The following is a 19325-nucleotide window of genomic DNA, read 5'->3' on the forward strand; positions in this document are numbered from 1 at the left end:
GCGGATGACACAGTGGTGGTGGGCCTGATCTCCGACAACGACGAGAAGGCCTACCTGGAGGAAGTTGCTGATCTGTCACTCTGGTGCCAGGACAACAGCCTCCTCATGAATGTCACCAAAACTAAGGAGCTGATTGTGGACTTTAGGAGGGTACAACAACAGAGGACGTACTCACCACTGGGGATTAACGGGACTACTGTGGAGAGGGTGAGCGGTTATAAATACCTGGGAGTCCACATCACCGAGGATCTGACATGGTCAACAAACACAGACACTCTGGTGAGAAAGGCAAGGCAGCGCCTCTACCACCTCAGGCAGCTGAGGAAATTTAAAGTTTCCCAGAGGATCCTTCAGTCCTTCTACTCTGGAGCTGTAGAGAGCGTCCTGACAGGAAGCATCACAGCCTGGTTTGGCAACTGCTCCGCTCAGGACAGGAAGGCTCTGCAGAGAGTAGTGCGTTCGGCTGAGCGCACTATTGAACTACACTCCCACCCTGCAGGACTTGTACACCAGGAGGTGCAGAACCAGAGCCGGCAGGATCATGAAGGATCCTCACCACCCCAACAACAGACTGTTTCAGCTGCTGCGGTCAGGCAGGCGCCTCCGTAGTCACGCTGCAAGAACAGAGAGACTGAGACGGAGTTTCTTTCCTCAGGCCATCAGGACTGTGAACTCCGACCTCACCAGGACCCCCACATAGACCCACACAACTGCCCCTCTTAGGCACACACACACACACACACACACACACTTACTGTAAATATTGTGTTGTTTTTTATTGTAAATAGTGTGTACTTGTTGCCCTTGCACATTCCTGCTGAGCATTGCCACTTTCATTTCACTGCACACCCTGTGTGTGTATGTGACAAATAAAACATCTTGATCTTGATCATTCTGAATGAGGACTTTAAACCTGCTGCCAAAGCATCATCTCCATTATGACCACTTTATGGTCTCCATGTGATCTCCAGATCACATCACCTGTCAGGAGCAGGAGGAGGAGGAGCAGGAGGAGGAGGAGGAGGAGGAGGGGGAGGAGGAGGAGGAGCAGGAGGAGGAGCAGGAGGCAGGCTGTCGAGTGTCCTTGGCCTTACGTTCAACGCTTTGAGTCAACAGACTGAAACACGTTGTCTCTCAGCAGTTTTACTCTCTGGTTCATCACGAGGCCAAACTGAAGCGATAAGGACGGTCTCTAAAGGGGCGTGGTCTCTAAAGGGGGCGTGGTCTATGTGGTCTCTGTGGTCGACAATTTTATTATTGTGGATTCATTTAAAAATATTTAATCTGTATTTTGAGTGTGTAGGAGTTGACGTGTTCAGCTGGACTCATATCACATGACTCATGTCACATGACTCATGACATCACGGCTCAGCACACCGACAGCTGGGGCACCCTGTGTGTGTGTGTGTGTGTGTGTGTGTGTGTGTGTTGTGTCTGATAATGAATGGTCTCCTGACAGATACACATTGGGTCACAACCTGATGCGTTTCTTCAAAAAAAACAATAAACTTTTTTTGATGTTTGATAGTCATGTGATGGTTATTATATATAATATATATATATATATAATATAAATATATATATATATTACTCAGCTTGATGTAGCCATTCCGTTCTCACCACTGTGTTGATGTCTGTGTCCTAATTACCGTCTTTAACTCTGGTGTCCTCACCGCTGTGTGTGTGTGTGTGTGTGTGTGTGTGTGTGTGTGTGTGTGTGTGTGTGTGTGCACGTTGACTAGTGTGGTTCCTCAGAGCCTCTCTGCTCATCCTCCATGACGCCCTCCAAGAAATGATGTGTTTAACCTCATTAACCTGCAGGAGCATCTATTACAATGGAGGACCCCGACCCGTGTGACACACACACACTCACACACACACACACACACACAGACTCACACACACAGACTCACACACACAGACTCTCTGTGGGCCGTATTGATGACTCCTCCTTCTCTGCTGCGTTTGCATAATGTTAACGGGTTGTGATGAAGATGAAGAGTGATGAAGACGAGGCCGAACTGCGTCCCTTCCTCTTCCTCACGTCCACAGGGACAGGCTGCTGTGTCTCCTCCTCCTCGCTCCTCTCCTCCTCGTCTCCTCCTCATTGAGACGTGTCCTCCTCTGTCTCCAGGGTCGGAGCCCGCCACGGCGACGCTTCCTGCCTCCTTCTCCGACCTGCTGCCTCACTTCCTGCTGGAGCCGGAGGACGAGTTCCTGGTGAAGAACACGCCGGTGGCGCTGCGCTGCCGCTCCACGCCGGCCACGCAGATCTACTTCAAGTGCAACGGGGAGTGGGTCCACCAGGACGACCACCTGGTCGAGAGGACGGTCGACCCCGCCACAGGTAACACCGGCTTCCTGCTTCCTATATATACGACATGTTTCATTTTGAGATGAAGCTTTTTTAATTACCATTCAGATTCTCTACAGTCTACATATATGGTCGCGTCGTTAGAATCGTTAGCGTCGTTAGCATCGTTAGCACCGTGGGCCGTTTACAGGATGATGAGCATGAATCTATCTTCATATTCTGAATGAAGGACTTACATCGTGTTCACGTGGTTGTGTCGCAATAAGAGGACGATGTGGATCATGTTGTGTATCAAAGAGTCTGTTGTGATGTTTATATTTGTTGTTGTTTCGTCACAAAAATAAACAACCATACCTACGAGAGAGAGTGACAGTCAAATGGTAAACATTCCCCCCGTCTTACGTCATCAGATGAATATGTAGTCGTTTTAAATGTGACTTCATCTTTGACTCTTCATGTTGATTCATTGCGTCTCTTCATTGAAGTCCTGGCGCCGTCGGCTGGCTCCTCCCCTTTTGGTGCTTCAGTCTCGATGTGTTCAATTCAATTCAATTCAATTCAATTCAGTTTATTTGTATAGCCCAATTTCACAAATTACAAATTTGTCTGGGAGTGCTTTACAATCTGTACACATAGACATCCCTGCCCCAAAACCTCACATCGGACCAGGAAAAACTCCCAAATAACCCTTCAGGGGGAAAAAAAGGGAAGAAACCTGGAGGAGAGCAACAGAGGAGGATCCCTCTCCTAGGATGGACAGATGCAATAGATGTCATGTGACCAGAGGGACAGATTTAGAGTTAAAATACATTCAATGAATATGACAGAGTGTATGAATAGTTCATAGTAGGCATATTCCACGATGGAGACCTCCACGATCCATCAGGCAGATGGCGGTGGGGAGGAGGAGTGGGCGGAGACTCAACAGGACAGTGGCGTAGTCATGAGCAGGAATTCCACGACCCAGACGATCCATCAGGCAGATAGGATCTATGCGTCTCATAGGGTCCGATGACCCCATGAGACGTAAAGTCAAAAGGACTTCCGGGAGAAAGCAGAGTTAGTAACGGTGATTGAGAGATGAAAATTCATCCGTAGGGAGAGGACAAAGAGGAGATAGGTACTCAGTGCATCCTAAAACGTCGCCCGGCAGCTATAAGCCTATAGCAGCATATCAAGGGGCTGGACCAGGGCAAACCTGATTCAGCCCTAACTATAAGCTCTGTCAAAGAGGAAGGTCTTAAGTCTACTCTGAAACGAGGTGACTGTGTCTGCCTCCCGGACTGAAATTGGAAGCTGGTTCCATAAAAGAGGAGCTTGATAACTAAAGGCTCTGGCTCCCATTCTACTTTTTAAGACTCTAGGAACTACAAGTAGTCCCGCATTTAGTGAGCGTAGCTCTAGTGGGGCAATATGGTACGACAAGCTCCTTAAGATATGATGGAGCATCACCAATCAAGGCTTTGTAGGTTAAGAGAAGAATTTTAAAAGTGATTCTTGATTTTACTGGGAGCCAGTGCAGAGCAGCTAGTGCAGGAGTGATGTGATCTCTTTTCTTAGTTTTAGTGAGAACACGAGCTGCAGCATTCTGGATCAACTGGAGGGACCTAAGAGATTTATTAGAGCAGCCTGCTAATAAGGAGTTGCAGTAATCCAGTCTCGAAGTAACGAACGCGTGAACCAATTTTTCTGCATCTTTTTGAGACAAGATGTGCCTGATTTTTGAAATATTACGTAGATGAAAGAATGCAGTCCTTGAGATTTGCTTTACGTGGAGTTAAAGGACAAGTCCCGATCAAAGATAACGCCAAGATTCTTTACAGTGGTGTTGGATGCTAGAGCAATGCCGTCTACAGAAACCACATCACCAGATAATTGATCTCTGAGGTGCTCAGGGCCGATTAAAATTACTTCGGTTTTGTCTGAGTTTAACATCAAGAAGTTGCAGGTCATCCATGTTTTTATGTCTTTAAGACATGCTTGAATTTTACAGAGTTGGTTGCTCTCCTCTGGTTTTATCGATAAATATAGTTGAGTGTCATCTGCATAACAATGAAAGTTTATGGAGTGTTTCCTGATAATATTGCCCAAAGGAAGCATGTATAAGGTAAATAAAATTGGTCCAAGCACAGAACCTTGTGGAACTCCGTGATTAACGTTGGTGGTTATCGAGGCGTGATCGTTTACAAATACAAACTGAGATCGATCTGATAAATAGGATTTAAACCAAATTAGTGCCGTGCCTGAAATGCCAATCGACTGCTCCAGTCTCTGTAACAGGATGTCATGGTCAATGGTGTCGAATGCAGCACTAAGGTCTAACAAGACCAGGACAGAGAGGAGTCCTTTATCTGCTGCCATTAAGAGGTCATTTGTAATTTTCACCAGTGCCGTCTCGGTGCTGTGGTGTTTTCTAAATCCTGATTGAAATTTCTCAAATAAACTATTATGATGTAGAAAGTCGCACAACTGATTTGCGACCACTTTCTCAAGGATCTTGGAGAGGAAGGGAGGTTAGAGATCGGTCTGTAGTTAGCCAATACCTCTGGATCCAGAGTGGGCTTCTTCAGGAGAGGTTTAATAACAGCCACCTTGAAGGAGTGTGGTACGTGGCCTGTTAGCAGAGACACATTGATAATATCTAATAGAGAGCCGCCAATTAAAGGCAAAACGTCTTTAAGCAGCCTCGTCGGGATGGGGTCCAAGAGACAGGTAGACGGGTTAGAAGTAGAAACCGTTGAAAATAATTGGTCACGGTTGATAGGAGAAAATCCCTCCAAATATACACCAGGGCATACAGCGGTTTCCAAGGCCATTCCACTTGAGGACAGATTGGCACTGGTTATGGGCAAGAGATTATTAATCTTGTCCCTAATAGTTAAAATCTTTTCATTAAAGAAGTTCATAAAGTCATTACCACTGAGGTTTATAGGAATGCTCGGCTCCACAGAGCTGTGACTCTCTGTCAGCCTGGCTACAGTGCTGAAGAGAAACCTGGGGTTGTTTTTATTTATTTTTTCTATTATTGATGAGTAATAGGCTGCTCTGGCATTACGGAGGGCCTTCTTATATGTTTTAAGACTATCTCGCCAAACTAAGCGGGATTCTTCGAGATTAGTTGAACGCCATATGCTCAAGCTTTCGTGACGCTTGCTTCAGTTTGCGGGTCTGAGGGTTATACCAGGAGCAAACCTCCTCCTCACTGTCTTCTTCTTCAGAGGGGCTATCGAGTCCAGTGTCATTCTCAGAGAGCCTATGGCACTGTCAACAAGATGATCAATCTGGGACGGACTAAAGTTAGACCAGGAGTCCTCTGTTATATTGAGACGTGGTATCGAATCAAATACAGAAGGAATCGCTTCTTTAAATTTAGCTACAGCACTATCAGTTAGACATCTAGTGTAGAAACTTTTGACTAACGGAGTACACTCCGGTAGTATAAATTCAAAAGTTATGAGGTTGTGGTCTGACAGAAGAGGATTCTGTGGGAAGACCACAAGAGATGTTCGTCTCTATAGTTTTTGTATCGTAGTTATTTTTATAGTTTTGGGCTCTCGGCTTTGACTTCAGGTTGTATTATGAATATGAATCATGATTTTTTAAATTTCATTTCTAATTAATTCAGATTTTGTTGCATTCTTTTCGTTCTATAATTTATTTTCATTTTTCAGTCTGAAAATATTCATTTAAAATCGTTATGAGGTTTTTCCTCATGAACTGATTAATTAAATACTTTTATTTCAGCTACGTTTACATTAACGACATATATATATGTATATATATATAATACTGACGCCCACTGCAGTGTCTGTGTTGATGTTTCCACACCGACACCGAGTTTAGATGTATAACTTATTATCTTTACATGAAGACCTCAAACAGAGAAGACATGTCCTCGTGATATTTATATTAATGATGGAATTCATTAACCTTCCTCTTCACAACAGAGTGATGAAGAGGAGCGTCTCCTGGGTCACATGACACATCATGGAGTGTTTCCATGGAGGAGACGCTCCTCTCACTCCAGAGGAGACGCTGCTCCTCCTCCTCCTCGGTTCCCCTCTGGACGAGATGTTGATGCAACCTCTGCTGTGACAGGTGTCCTGGTTGCCTAGCAACAGGCAGAAGTTTAGAGTCCAGTGTGACTGTCACCTGACAAGCATGTGCACACACACACACTTTCACACATCGGTCCTCCTCACCTGTCCGTCGGTCCTCCTCACCTGTCCCTCGGTCCTCCTCACCTGTCAGTCGGTCCTCCTCACCTGTCAGTCGGTCCTCCTCACCTGTCCGTCGGTCCTCCTCACCTGTCCGTCGGTCCTCCTCACCTGTCAGTCGGTCCTCCTCACCTGTCCGTCGGTCCTCCTCACCTGTCCGTCGGTCCTCCTCACCTGTCCGTCGGTCCTCCTCACCTGTCCCTCGGTCCTCCTCACCTGTCAGTCGGTCCTCCTCACCTGTCAGTCGGTCCTCCTCACCTGTCCGTCGGTCCTCCTCACCTGTCCCTGGTCCTCCTCACCTGTCGCTGGTCCTCCTCACCTGTCCCTGGTCCTCCTCACCTGTCCCTGGTCCTCCTCACCTGTCCCTGGTCCTCCTCACCTGTCCCTGGTCCTCCTCACCTGTCCCTGGTCCTCCTCACCTGTCCCTGGTCCTCCTCACCTGTCGCTGGTCCTCCTCACCTGTCCCTGGTCCTCCTCACCTGTCGCTGGTCCTCCTCACCTGTCCCTGGTCCTCCTCACCTGTCCCTGGTCCTCCTCACCTGTCCCTGGTCCTCCTCACCTGTCCGTCGGTCCTCCTCACCTGTCCCTCGGTCCTCCTCACCTGTCCGTCGGTCCTCCTCACCTGTCCCTCGGTCCTCCTCACCTGTCCGTCGGTCCTCCTCACCTGTCCGTCGGTCCTCCTCACCTGTCCGTCGGTCCTCCTCACCTGTCCCTCGGTCCTCCTCACCTGTCCGTCGGTCCTCCTCACCTGTCCCTCGGTCCTCCTCACCTGTCCGTCGGTCCTCCTCACCTGTCCGTCGGTCCTCCTCACCTGTCCCTCGGTCCTTCTCACCTGTCCGTCGGTCCTCCTCACCTGTCCCTCGGTCCTCCTCACCTGTCCCTCGGTCCTCCTCACCTGTCCGTCGGTCCTCCTCACCTGTCCCTCGGTCCTCCTCACCTGTCCCTCGGTCCTCCTCACCTGTCCCTCGGTCCTCCTCACCTGTCCCTCGGTCCTCCTCACCTGTCCGTCGGTCCTCCTCACCTGTCCCTGGTCCTCCTCACCTGTAGCTGGTCCTCCTCACCTGTCCCTGGTCCTCCTCACCTGTAGCTGGTCCTCCTCACCTGTCCCTGGTCCTCCTCACCTGTCCCTGGTCCTCCTCACCTGTAGCTGGTCCTCCTCACCTGTCCCTGGTCCTCCTCACCTGTAGCTGGTCCTCCTCACCTGTCCCTGGTCCTCCTCACCTGTCCCTGGTCCTCCTCACCTGTCCGTCGGTCCTCCTCACCTGTCCCTCGGTCCTCCTCACCTGTCCGTCGGTCCTCCTCACCTGTCCGTCGGTCCTCCTCACCTGTCCCTCGGTCCTCCTCACCTGTCCGTCGAACCCACTTTACCTGCTCAGGGTTTACAGTGGAATCCTAAACACCGTTATAAACTCTTTTATATTGTTTTTCTGACTCCAGTTATCGCCCCATGAGGAACATTACTCCTCCCTCTCACCTCCGTTCAGACCGGCTGTCCTCCGTCAGTCCTGGAGGTAAAGACAGAGCATGACGGAGTTACATCTTCTCTGAACGCCACAGGTCTACCTCCTGCTACCTCCTGCTAACGCCAGCTAACACCTGCTAACCCCTGCCAACTCCTGCTAACCCCTGCTAACTCCTGCTAACCCCAGCTAACTCCTGCTAACTCCTGCTAACGCCTGCTACCTCCTGCTAACGCCTGCTAACCCCTGCTAATTCAATTCAATTCAATTCAGTTTATTTGTATAGCCCAATTTCACAAATTACAAATTTGTCTCGGAGTGCTTTACAATCTGTACACATAGACATCCCTGCCCCAAAACCTCACATCGGACCAGGAAAAACTCCCAAATAACCCTTCAGGGGAAAAAGGAAGAAACCTGGAGGAGAGCAACAGAGGAGGATCCCTCTCCTAGGATGGACAGATGCAATAGATGTAATGTGTACAGAAGGACAGATTTAGAGTTAAAATACATTCAATGAATATGACAGAGTGTATGAATAGTTCATAGTAGGCATATTCCACGATGGAGACCTCCACGATCCATCAGGCAGATGGCGGTGGGGAGGAGGAGTGGCGGAGTCTCAACAGTGGGCGGAGTCTCAACAGGACAGTGGCGTAGTCAGGAGCAGGAATTCCACGACCCAGACCTCGATGATCCATCAGCAGATAGATCTATGCCGTCTCATAGGGTCCGATGACCCCATGAGACGTAAAGTCAAAAGGACTTCCGGGAGAAAGCAGAGTTAGTAACGTGTGATTGAGAGATGAAAATTCATCCTTAAGGAGAGAAAAAGAGGAGATAGGTACTCAGTGCATCCTAACGTCCCCGCAGCTATAAGCCTATAGCAGCATATCAAGGGGCTGGACCAGGTGAACCTGATTCAGCCCTAACTATAAGCTCTGTCAAAGAGGAAGGTCTTAAGTCTACTCTTAAACGAGGTGACTGTGTCTGCCTCCTGGACTGAAATTGGAAGCTGGTTCCATAAAAGAGGAGCTTGATAACTAAAGGCTCTGGCTCCCATTCTACTTTTTAAGACTCTAGGAACTACAAGTAGTCCCGCATTTAGTGAGCGTAGCTCTCTAGTGGGGCAATATGGTACGACAAGCTCCTTAAGATATGATGGAGCATCACCAATCAAGGCTTTGTAGGTTAAGAGAAGAATTTTAAAAGTGATTCTTGATTTTACTGGGAGCCAGTGCAGAGCAGCTAGTGCAGGAGTGATGTGATCTCTTTTCTTAGTTTTAGTGAGAACACGAGCTGCAGCATTCTGGATCAACTGAGGGACCTAAGAGATTTATTAGAGCAGCCTGCTAATAAGGAGTTGCAGTAATCCAGTCTCAAGTAACGAACGCTGAACCAATTTTTCTGCATCTTTTGAGACAAGATGTGCCTGATTTTGAAATATTACGTAGATGAAAGAATGCAGTCCTTGAGATTTGCTTTACGTGGGAGTTAAAGGACAAGTCCCGATCAAAGATAACGCCAAGATTCTTTACAGTGGTGTTGGATGCCAGGGCAATGCCGTCTACAGAAACCACATCACCAGATAATTGATCTCTGAGGTGCTCAGGGCCGATTAAAATTACTTCGGTTTTGTCTGAGTTTAACATCAAGAAGTTGCAGGTCATCCATGTTTTTATGTCTTTAAGACATGCTTGAATTTTACAGAGTTGGTTGCTCTCCTCTGGTTTTATCGATAAATATAGTTGAGTGTCATCTGCATAACAATGAAAGTTTATGGAGTGTTTCCTGATAATATTGCCCAAAGGAAGCATGTATAAGGTAAATAAAATTGGTCCAAGCACAGAACCTTGTGGAACTCCGTGATTAACGTTGGTGGTTATCGAGGCGTCATCGTTTACAAATACAAACTGAGATCGATCTGATAAATAGGATTTAAACCAAATTAGTGCCGTGCCTGAAATGCCAATCGACTGCTCCAGTCTCTGTAACAGGATGTCATGGTCAATGGTGTCGAATGCAGCACTAAGGTCTAACAAGACCAGGACAGAGAGGAGTCCTTTATCTGCTGCCATTAAGAGGTCATTTGTAATTTTCACCAGTGCCGTCTCGGTGCTGTGGTGTTTTCTAAATCCTGATTGAAATTTCTCAAATAAACTATTATGATGTAGAAAGTCGCACAACTGATTTGCGACCACTTTCTCAAGGATCTTGGAGAGGAAGGGGAGGTTAGAGATCGGTCTGTAGTTAGCCAATACCTCTGGATCCAGAGTGGGCTTCTTCAGGAGAGGTTTAATAACAGCCACCTTGAAGGAGTGTGGTACGTGGCCTGTTAGCAGAGACACATTGATAATATCTAATAGAGAGCCGCCAATTAAAGGCAAAACGTCTTTAAGCAGCCTCGTCGGGATGGGGTCCAAGAGACAGGTAGACGTGTTCGAAGTAGAAACCGTTGAAAATAATTGGTCACGGTTGATAGGAGAAAACACCTGCTAACCCCAGCTAACTCCTGCTAACCCCTGCTAATGCCTGCTAACTCCTGCTAACCCCTGCTAACTCCTGCGGCTGCAAACCAGTGATGATTCATTTGTGTGGATGAATATTTTCTGATTGACTAGATCCTGGATATTAGATGTGATGACAGATTTAATTTGCGCTCTAAGGGGAGATAAGCTTGGCTTAGCGGGAATGATCTACTTATCGCTGCTATGACAGCGGCCAATCATCTGTCCCTGAGTCACATGTGTTCCTCTGGTAGAGGTCGGCCTCATGGACGCCTTCAGAGGAAGTGTCTGGAACAAAGGGCCAGCTCTCTGTCGGGTCACACGGCGGTGCCTTCAGGGCAACGTGTTCATCACGGCGTCGGGCCGCACGCCAGTGATTAAACACGTCTTTAGTAGATAAGGAAGAACGCGACGCTGCAATTAGAACACCTGATAGGCTGTTAGCCAGGACCGAATGAAGGAAGAAAGAGCTCCTCAATGGGGCCTCGGACCACACGCTGAGCCCCACCAGCAGCCAGGGCTGAGAAGAACGATCGGAGGACCTGATGGAGCTGCAGCACACCTGATGTGAGGAGGCGGGAGGATCTGAGTGTGTGTGTGTGTATGTATGTGTGCGTGTGTGTGTATGTGTGTGTGCGACATGTGGACTGAGAGGAGCTCAGAACATGTGATTCCTCAAGAAGACCTGGACGCCTTTCATTGACGACGTGAACAACGCTGCAATCCAACAGGAGAACGAGTTCACTAGGAGACCCCCCCCCCCCCTTCCTTATTCTTATTTATTTTTGTAATTATGCATGTTTCCACGTCTCCATCGTACCTTCAGTTGCTGTTATCGTGGTTGTTTGTTCATTGTATATACATCTTTGTGTTACACAACCTCCACACGCCAGATGTAAAGTTCTGTAAACTCGACTTCTTGGAGCTGCTATTATTCTTCATTCCTGTGTTTGCAAAATCCATTTTTTTTAAAAACAGATTTAAAATATGTCAATCCTCCTGGAGCAGGAGGTAAACGTCTCCTCTGCCTGTTTCATAAGCAGTACACAGATTTGACTCTTCTGTCGTATTGTTATTCGCTGTGAGGACTTTGAGGTGTCACTCAGCGGCTCCCAGGCGGGGAGCAGAGGAACTGGTGGTGCATTCAGGGAGCTGACAGATAAACAGTCCGTGGAGATGTCTGATGGCTCGGCGGCTGACAGTGATGCTTTGTGCGCGGCGCCCCGAGGACGCTTCCCCTTTAAGTGACTCGCTGCTCACACACAGAGGCTCCTGAACGCCGCCGGCGTCCGGGCTGTGTTGGTGTTGGCGTGGTGGAGCCGCCGGGCGGAGGCCTCCCTGAGCTCGTCGAGACGGGGAGCAAGAGGAGGAGCAAGAGGAGGAGCAGCTCATGACACTCCACCTGCAGCGACACACAGCACAACTACGCTGTTATTAGGTGTTTCATTGTGTTATATATAACTATATATATTAATACATTTATATAAATATAGATAAATATATAAATATATAGATATAGATAAATATAAATATATATAAACGTATACAGAGCCCATCGGTGTCCTGCAGTCAGAGCGTCTGCAGAGGAACCTCTTCACGGAGCGAGTTCACTCAGCCGCCAGCAGCTCGGGCCTGAGAGCCATCAGGAAGCAACGTGGAGCTCTTTATGCATCTCATATTAATAATTCATCACGTTGATTTGTTTAGACCAGGACTTTGTTCCTTAAGTGGGTTGTGATTTTTCTTTTGTCTTTCAAGAGACCTCGACGTGTGTTTAAAGTCTCTGTGTTCAGTGGAAGGAGCATGGAGGAGGCTGAGAGGGCTCCGCTGGTCTCATGGTCCTCAGGAGGCCTCTGGTTCTGGTCTCATGGTCCTCAGGAGGCCTCGGGGACCTGGTGGTTCTGGTCTCATGGTCCTCAGGAGGCCTCTGGTTCTGGTCTCATGGTCCTCAGGAGGCCTCGGGGACCTGGTGGTTCTGGTCTCATGGTCCTCAGGAGGCCTCGGGGACCCGGTGGTTCTGGTCTCATGGTCCTCAGGGGGACTCGGTGGTTCTGGTCTCATGGTCCTCAGGAGGCCTCGGGAACCTGGTGGTTCTGGTCTCATGGTCCTCAGGAGGCCTCGGGGACCCGGTGGTTCTGGTCTCATGGTCCTCAGGAGGCCTCTAGGACTCTGGTTCTGGTCTCATGGTCCTCAGGAGGCCTCTAGGACTCTGGTTCTGGTCTCATGGTCCTCAGGAGGCCTCTGGTTCTGGTCTCATGGTCCTCAGGAGGCCTCTAGGACTCTGGTTCTGGTCTCATGGTCCTCAGGAGGCCTCGGGGACCCGGTGGTTCTGGTCTCATGGTCCTCAGGAGGCCTCGGGGACTCGGTGGTTCTGGTCTCATGGTCCTCAGGAGGCCTCGGGGACCTGGTGGTTCTGGTCTCATGGTCCTCAGGAGGCCTCTAGGACTCTGGTTCTGGTCTCATGGTCCTCTGGAGGCCTCGGGGACCCGGTGGTTCTGGTCTCATGGTCCTCAGGAGGCCTCGGGGACTCGGTGGTTCTGGTCTCATGGTCCTCTGGAGGCCTCGGGGACCTGGTGGTTCTGGTCTCATGGTCCTCAGGAGGCCTCGGGGATCCGGTGGTTCTGGTCTCATGGTCCTCAGGAGGCCTCTAGGACTCTGGTTCTGGTCTCATGGTCCTCAGGAGGCCTTGGCAGAGGACCTGCTCGTTGGTCTTAATCAGGTTTTTGTTGGACAAGGAAATTAAAATGTGTCGACTTGTCGACTCGGCTTCGAATAAATTATGAATCACTTCATCAGAACTTCATCAGATTAATCGGGATGGAAAATGTAAATTATTGCAGTCGGGCTCAAATCTGTGGAACTTCACTTCATGAATCATCATTTCTTCTGCACCACGACCTCCAAGCATCTGGTACCAGACCCAGCTCCTGTGGTATCAGACCCAGCTCCTCTGTTATCAGACCCAACTCCTGTGGTATCAGACCCAACTCCTGTGGTATCAGACCCAACTCCTGTGGTACCAGACCCAGCTCCTCTGTTATCAGACCCAACTCCTCTGGTACCAGACCCAGCTCCTCTGTTATCATTACATTACATGTCATTTAGCCGACGCTTTTATCCAAAGCGACTCACAATAAGTGCATTTCAACCTAGAGTACAAACTAAGAACAACAAGAATACAGGAAGTAACATTTCCTCAACATAGTCGAACTACAAAAGTACCACAAGTAAGTGCTATTTAAGTGCCACTGAAGTGCTAATCTGTGTTTTAATCCAGATATAGTCGGAAAAGGTGTGTTTTCAGTCTCCGACGGAAGATGTAGAGACTTTCTGCTGTCCTGATGTCAGTGGGGAGCTCGTTCCACCAATCAGGAGCCAGGACAGCAAACAGTCTGGATGTAGAGTGATTAGCTCGAGGGGGAGGAGTCACAAGTCGATTGGCTGTTGCCGAGCGGAGCGAACGTGCCGGGGTGTACGGTGTGACCATATCCCGGATGTAGACGGGGCCCGATCCGTTCAGAGCACGGTACGCCAGGACCAGTGTTTTGAAGCGGATGCGAGCAGCCACCGGTAACCAGTGGAGAGAGCGGAGGAGCGGAGTGGTGTGGGTGAATTTCGGGAGACTGAAGACCAGTCGAGCTGCTGCATTCTGGATGAGCTGCAGAGGTCGGATGGCCTTAGCAGGTAGACCAGCCAGGAGGGAGTTGCAGTAGTCGAGGCGTGAAATGACCAGAGCCTGGATCAGAACCTGCGCCGCCTTCTGAGTAAGAAGAGGACGTGTTCTCCTGATGTTGTGCAGCATGTACCTACAGGAACGCGTCGTCGCAGTGATGTTGGCCGTCAGGGAGAGTTGACTGTCTAGTGTCACCCCGAGGTTCCTGGCAGTCAGGGTAGGGGCCAACACAGAGCTGTTGAAGGTGGTAGTCAGGTCATGGGTGGAGAGCCTTTCCCTGGAAGGAATAGTAGCTCCGTCTTGTCAGGGTTGATTTTCAGATGGTGAGCAGACATCCACTGAGAGATGTCAGTCAGACAGGCAGAGATTCGCGCCGCCACCCGTGTTTCGGACGGTGGAAACGAGAAGATCAGTTGGGTGTCATCGGCATAGCTATGGTAGGAGAAGCCATGCGAACGAATGACAGAGCCGAGAGAATTTGTGTACAGAGAGAAGAGGAGGGGACCCAGGACGGAGCCTTGAGGAACCCCATAGTGAGAGGAAGAGGAGGGGACCCAGGACGGAGCCTTGAGGAACCCCAGTAGTGAGAGGACAAGGATCAGACACAGATCCTCTCCAAGTTACCCGGTAGGTGCGGTCGTTCAGGTAGGAAGAGAAAAGCGCGAGTGCAGTGCCTGAGATCCCCAGGTCCTGAAGAGAAGAGATCAGGATCTGGTGGTTCACGGTGTCAAATGCTGCAGAAAGGTCGAGAAGGATAAGGACAGAGGAGAGAGGCTGCTCTAGCAGAGTGAAGGATAAGGACAGAGGAGAGAGGATGCTCTAGCAGAGTGAAGGATAAGGACAGAGGAGAGAGAGGCTGCTCTAGCAGAGTGAAGGATAAGGACAGAGGAGAGAGAGGCTGCTCTAGCAGAGTGAAGCTGCTCAGAGACAACAAGGAGGGCAGTCTCTGTCGAGTGGCCGGCCTTGAATCCAGACTGGTGAGGGTCAAGAAGGTTGTTACTGTGGAGATAGGAGGACACTTGGTTAAAGATAGCTCGCTCCAGAGTTTTGGAGAGAAAAGGAAGAAGAGAGACCGGTCTGTAGTTGCTGACTCCAGACGGGTCGAGGTGGTTTCTTCAGGAGAGGGTTGACTCTCGCCTCCTTCAGAGAGTTAGGGAAACAGCCAGTTGAGAGGGAGCTGTTAATAAGATGGGTGAGGAAGGTCAGAAGGTCAGGAGCAATAGCCTGGAGAATGGGAGACGGACGGGAGTCAAGGGCGCAGGTGGTCGGTCGAGCGGAGGTCACCAAGCTAAGAACTTGATTGGGAGACGGGGGGGTGATAGAGGAAAGAGAGCGGGATGAAGAAGTTAGTGTTGGTGAGGTGATAGAAGATGGATTTGTAAAGGAGGAGCGGATGTCGTCTATCTTGTTTGTAAAGTAGTCGACAAAGTGGCTCGGCAAAAGGGTGGAAGGAGGAGGGGGACAGGGGAGATCAAGGAGGTTGGAAAAGATAGAGAAGAGTTTTTTGGGGTTAGAGAAGGAAGACTGAATTTTGGTCAGGTAGAAAGAGCTTTTGGCTGCAGAGATAGAGGTAGAGAAAGAGGATAGGAGAGATTGATAGAAGAGCAGGTCTTCTGCTTGATTCGATTTGCGCCATTTTCTTTCCGCCGCTCGCAGGGTGGCTCTCTCGGCGCGCACCGAGTCCGACAACCACGGAGAGGAGAGGATTACCGAACCGGTCGTGTCTTAAAAGGACAAAGAGAATCAAGAGATGAAGACAGGGAAGAGAGGAGAGTGTCTGTGGCAGAGTTAGACTGCATGAGTGAGACGCAGTCAGTTGAGGGGAGAGCAGATAGGACAGAGGAGGCCAGAGAGGAGGACAGGGAGGAGGCCAGGGAGGAGGCCAGAGAGGAGGGACAGAGGAGGCCAGAGAGGAGGGACAGAGGAGGCCAGGGAGCAGGGACAGAGGAGGCCAGAGAGGAGGGACAGAGGAGGCCAGGGGAGGCCAGAGAGGAGGACAGAGGAGGCCAGGGAGGAGGGACAGAGGAGGCCAGAGAGGAGGGACAGAGGAGGCCAGAGAGGAGGACAGAGGAGGCCAGGGAGGAGGGACAGAGGAGGCCAGAGAGGAGGGACAGAGGAGGCCAGAGAGGAGGGACAGAGGAGGCCAGAGAGGAGGACAGAGGAGGCCAGGGAGGAGGGACAGAGGGTGTGAATGTTGCGGCGTACAGGTGCAGAATCTGTAGATATGGGTGGGTTGTCAGTACCAGAGAGCGAGAGAGAGTAAGAGATGAAGAAGTGGTCAGAGACATGGAGAGGAGTTACAGTGAGGTTAGAGGTAGAGCAGTTTCTAGTGAAAATGTAGTCAAGGCGGTTGCCGGCTTTGTGAGTGGGAGGGGAGGGACTGAGTGAGAGGTTAAAGGAAGACAGTAAGAGTCAGAGATCACATGACTTCTCTGTCTGGATGTTAAAGTCGCCCAGAAGGATGAGCGGGGGGCCGTGTTCCGAGAAGTTCGATAGGAGGACGTCTAGCTCTTCCAAGAAATCTCCCAAAGAACCAGGGGGACGGTAGAGAACAACAATGTGAAGTTGAACCGGATGAGTAACCATCACAGCATGGAACTCAAAAGTCAGTGGGATAAAGAGTGGAAGCGGGTAGGGAGAGAAACACCATGTGGGTGAGATGAGTAAACCTGTACCTCCACCCCGACCAGAGGGTCTGGGTGTGTGGCTAAAGGAGAAGGCAGAGGAGAGAGCAGCCGGGGTAGATGTGTTCTCTGGTGTGATCCAGGTCTCAGTGAGAGCCAGGAAGTCAAGCGACTGCTCCAAGGCAAAGCCAGAGATGAAACCGGCCGTGCGGTTGGCTGACTGACAGTTCCAGAGGCCTCCTGTGACCAGGTGCTGGGTGTGAGTAGAACGGGTAGGAAGGATAACAGAGGAGGGGTTCCGGTACATGAATGAACGAGTCCTATAGTAACTACGAGGAGAGATACGCACAGGTATGGAAAAGACACACATATTCACAAAATGGGGAAAAGACTCATCCACCCCCGAAGACTCCAACGGAAGACTCCTATGTCTTTGTCCTCCGAGTCTTGACTCCAACGGAAGACTCCTATGTCTTTGTCCTCCGAGTCTTGACTCCAAGGGAAGACTCCTATGTCTTTGTCCTCCGAGTCTTGACTCCAACGGAAGACTCCTATGTCTTTGTCCTCCGAGTCTTGACTCCAACGGAAGACTCCTATGTCTTTGTCCTCCGAGTCTTGACTCCAAGGGAAGACTCCTATGTCTTTGTCCTCCGAGTCTTGACTCAAACGGAAGACTCCTATGTCTTTGTCCTCCGAGTCTTGACTCCAAGGGAAGACTCCTATGTCTTTGTCCTCCGAGTCTCGAATCCAACGGAAGACTCCTATGTCTTTGTCCTCCGAGTCTTGACTCCAACGGAAGACTCCTATGTCTTTGTCCTCCGAGTCTTGACTCCAACGGAAGACTCCTATGTCTTTGTCCTCCGAGTCTTCGTCCGATCCGGTTATGAGCCCAAGTTAGTGCCAATTACCTCCAGCTGCGTTGACACCGCCCCTTGGCTTTTGGTATTCAAATGACACTCAATAGAAACCAGGTGATGATCGCTCGTCCAATCAGTGAAGATTCAGGTGTCGGAACACAGGACACACCTCTCTACCAAAACAACTCCTTAAAACAGGACAATCTAGCAGCTTTAAACGACAAATACAACAGTAACTTTAGCAGATAAAACTAGTTTAAAGAAGATACTTAGCAGGATCCAAGTAGTCAGTAGTCTCGCCTCACAGGTAGAAAATGCACACCCAACTCCTCTGGTACCAGACCCAGCTTGGGGGTCCGCTCTTTACTCCACATTCTCATTTTTGGGGTTATTTATGAAGCCCGTCTTACATCTACTGTATAAATAATGAATGCGTCACATTTGAACAAAGAGATGAATATTTAAAGTCCGCAGCACTTCAAGCCCTCCCGCTCCTCGTTGTGGTTCTGGACTCAGCACCTGAGCTCTGGGCCAGGTGGGTCATGCTCTCAGGTCTGACCGCTGGATGTTCTGCACGATAACATTTTGTTTTAGGTTATTTTTTTCAACTTGAGTTTCCTCCACTGATCCGCCGTGATCCTTCCAGAAGACTAAGACTCACACACACACACACACATATACACACACACACACAAGGCTCTGCAGGTTTCCCATCTCGCTCACATCATTCATTCACTTCCTTAACGAGTGACTGAGGTCAAAGGGGAGATTATGGGATTCTTTTTGGAGCGTATCAACGATTTCTGTCTGAGATAATCCAGAGGAGTGATGATGATGAAGAGGATGATGAAGAGTTGGTGCTCCACAGACGTGATCGTTGAGTCACGAGTCACAGGCCACACACTGCAGTTATTATTACAAATGGAGATCTTTGTAAAAGTGGAGAGACTTCCAGAGCCTGTGTGTGTGTGTGCGCGTATATGTGTGCGTGTGCGTGTGTGTGTATATGTGTGTGTGTGTGTGCGTGTGCGTGTGCATATGTGTGTGTGTGTGTGTGTGTCGCAGGCTGACTCACCTGCAGCGTCTCTCCTTCTTCGCTCTGACCCCCGTGTCAGACGAGGGGAAGAGGAGCGAGTTAGCGGAGCTAATGACCAGAGCTTCACCTGCGTTCTGATTGGACGGGAGGGGGGGGGGGGGGGATAAAGGAGCTCTGCTCGTCACCGCTGCCTGTCCACGGCGTACAGAACATCCATCAGGTCACATGGGACCAGAGTAATTACACCAGGGCACTGGGGTGAAGCCCAGCCTGTGTGTGTGTGTGTGTGTGAGTGTGAGTGTGTGAGTGTGTGAGTGTGTGTGTGTCAGCTATTAAGGAAAGGTTGGGCAAACTCATTATGGAGGACGATGTAAATAGAAAAATCCATCGCTTTGAATTAATGTCCGTGTGATGTTATCAGTTCTTCTGTTTTCTGTTCTGGCTGACGACCAATCAGGAGCAAGAGGAGAGGGAGGCTGAGTCCGAGTGAGTCTGGGTGAGTCTTGAGTCTGAGTCTTTAGTCTGAGTCCTGGTCTGAGTATTGAGTCTTTAGTCTGAGTCTGCCCTCAGTGACGCTGAAGCTATTTTAAAGTTTATGCATCTTTTCATTATCACGTTCCAAACCTGTTGAAAACAC

General features: G+C 49.7%; 1 protein-coding gene across 1 annotated transcript in view; it reads left to right on the forward strand.

The window, feature by feature from the left end:
- The first annotated feature begins 1622 nt into the window (after window positions 1-1622).
- The window catches only part of unc5a (unc-5 netrin receptor A), a 75558-nt gene continuing 57855 nt past the window's right edge, over window positions 1623-19325 (forward strand). The window contains exon 1 of the mRNA XM_056438762.1: window positions 1623-2347. Coding sequence (XP_056294737.1) covers window positions 2005-2347 — 343 coding nt within the window. The 5' untranslated portion in view covers window positions 1623-2004. The remainder of the gene's footprint in view (window positions 2348-19325) is intronic.

The sequence above is a fragment of the Pseudoliparis swirei genome, chromosome 19, assembly GCF_029220125.1.
Source record: "Pseudoliparis swirei isolate HS2019 ecotype Mariana Trench chromosome 19, NWPU_hadal_v1, whole genome shotgun sequence".
NCBI lineage: Eukaryota > Metazoa > Chordata > Actinopteri > Perciformes > Liparidae > Pseudoliparis > Pseudoliparis swirei.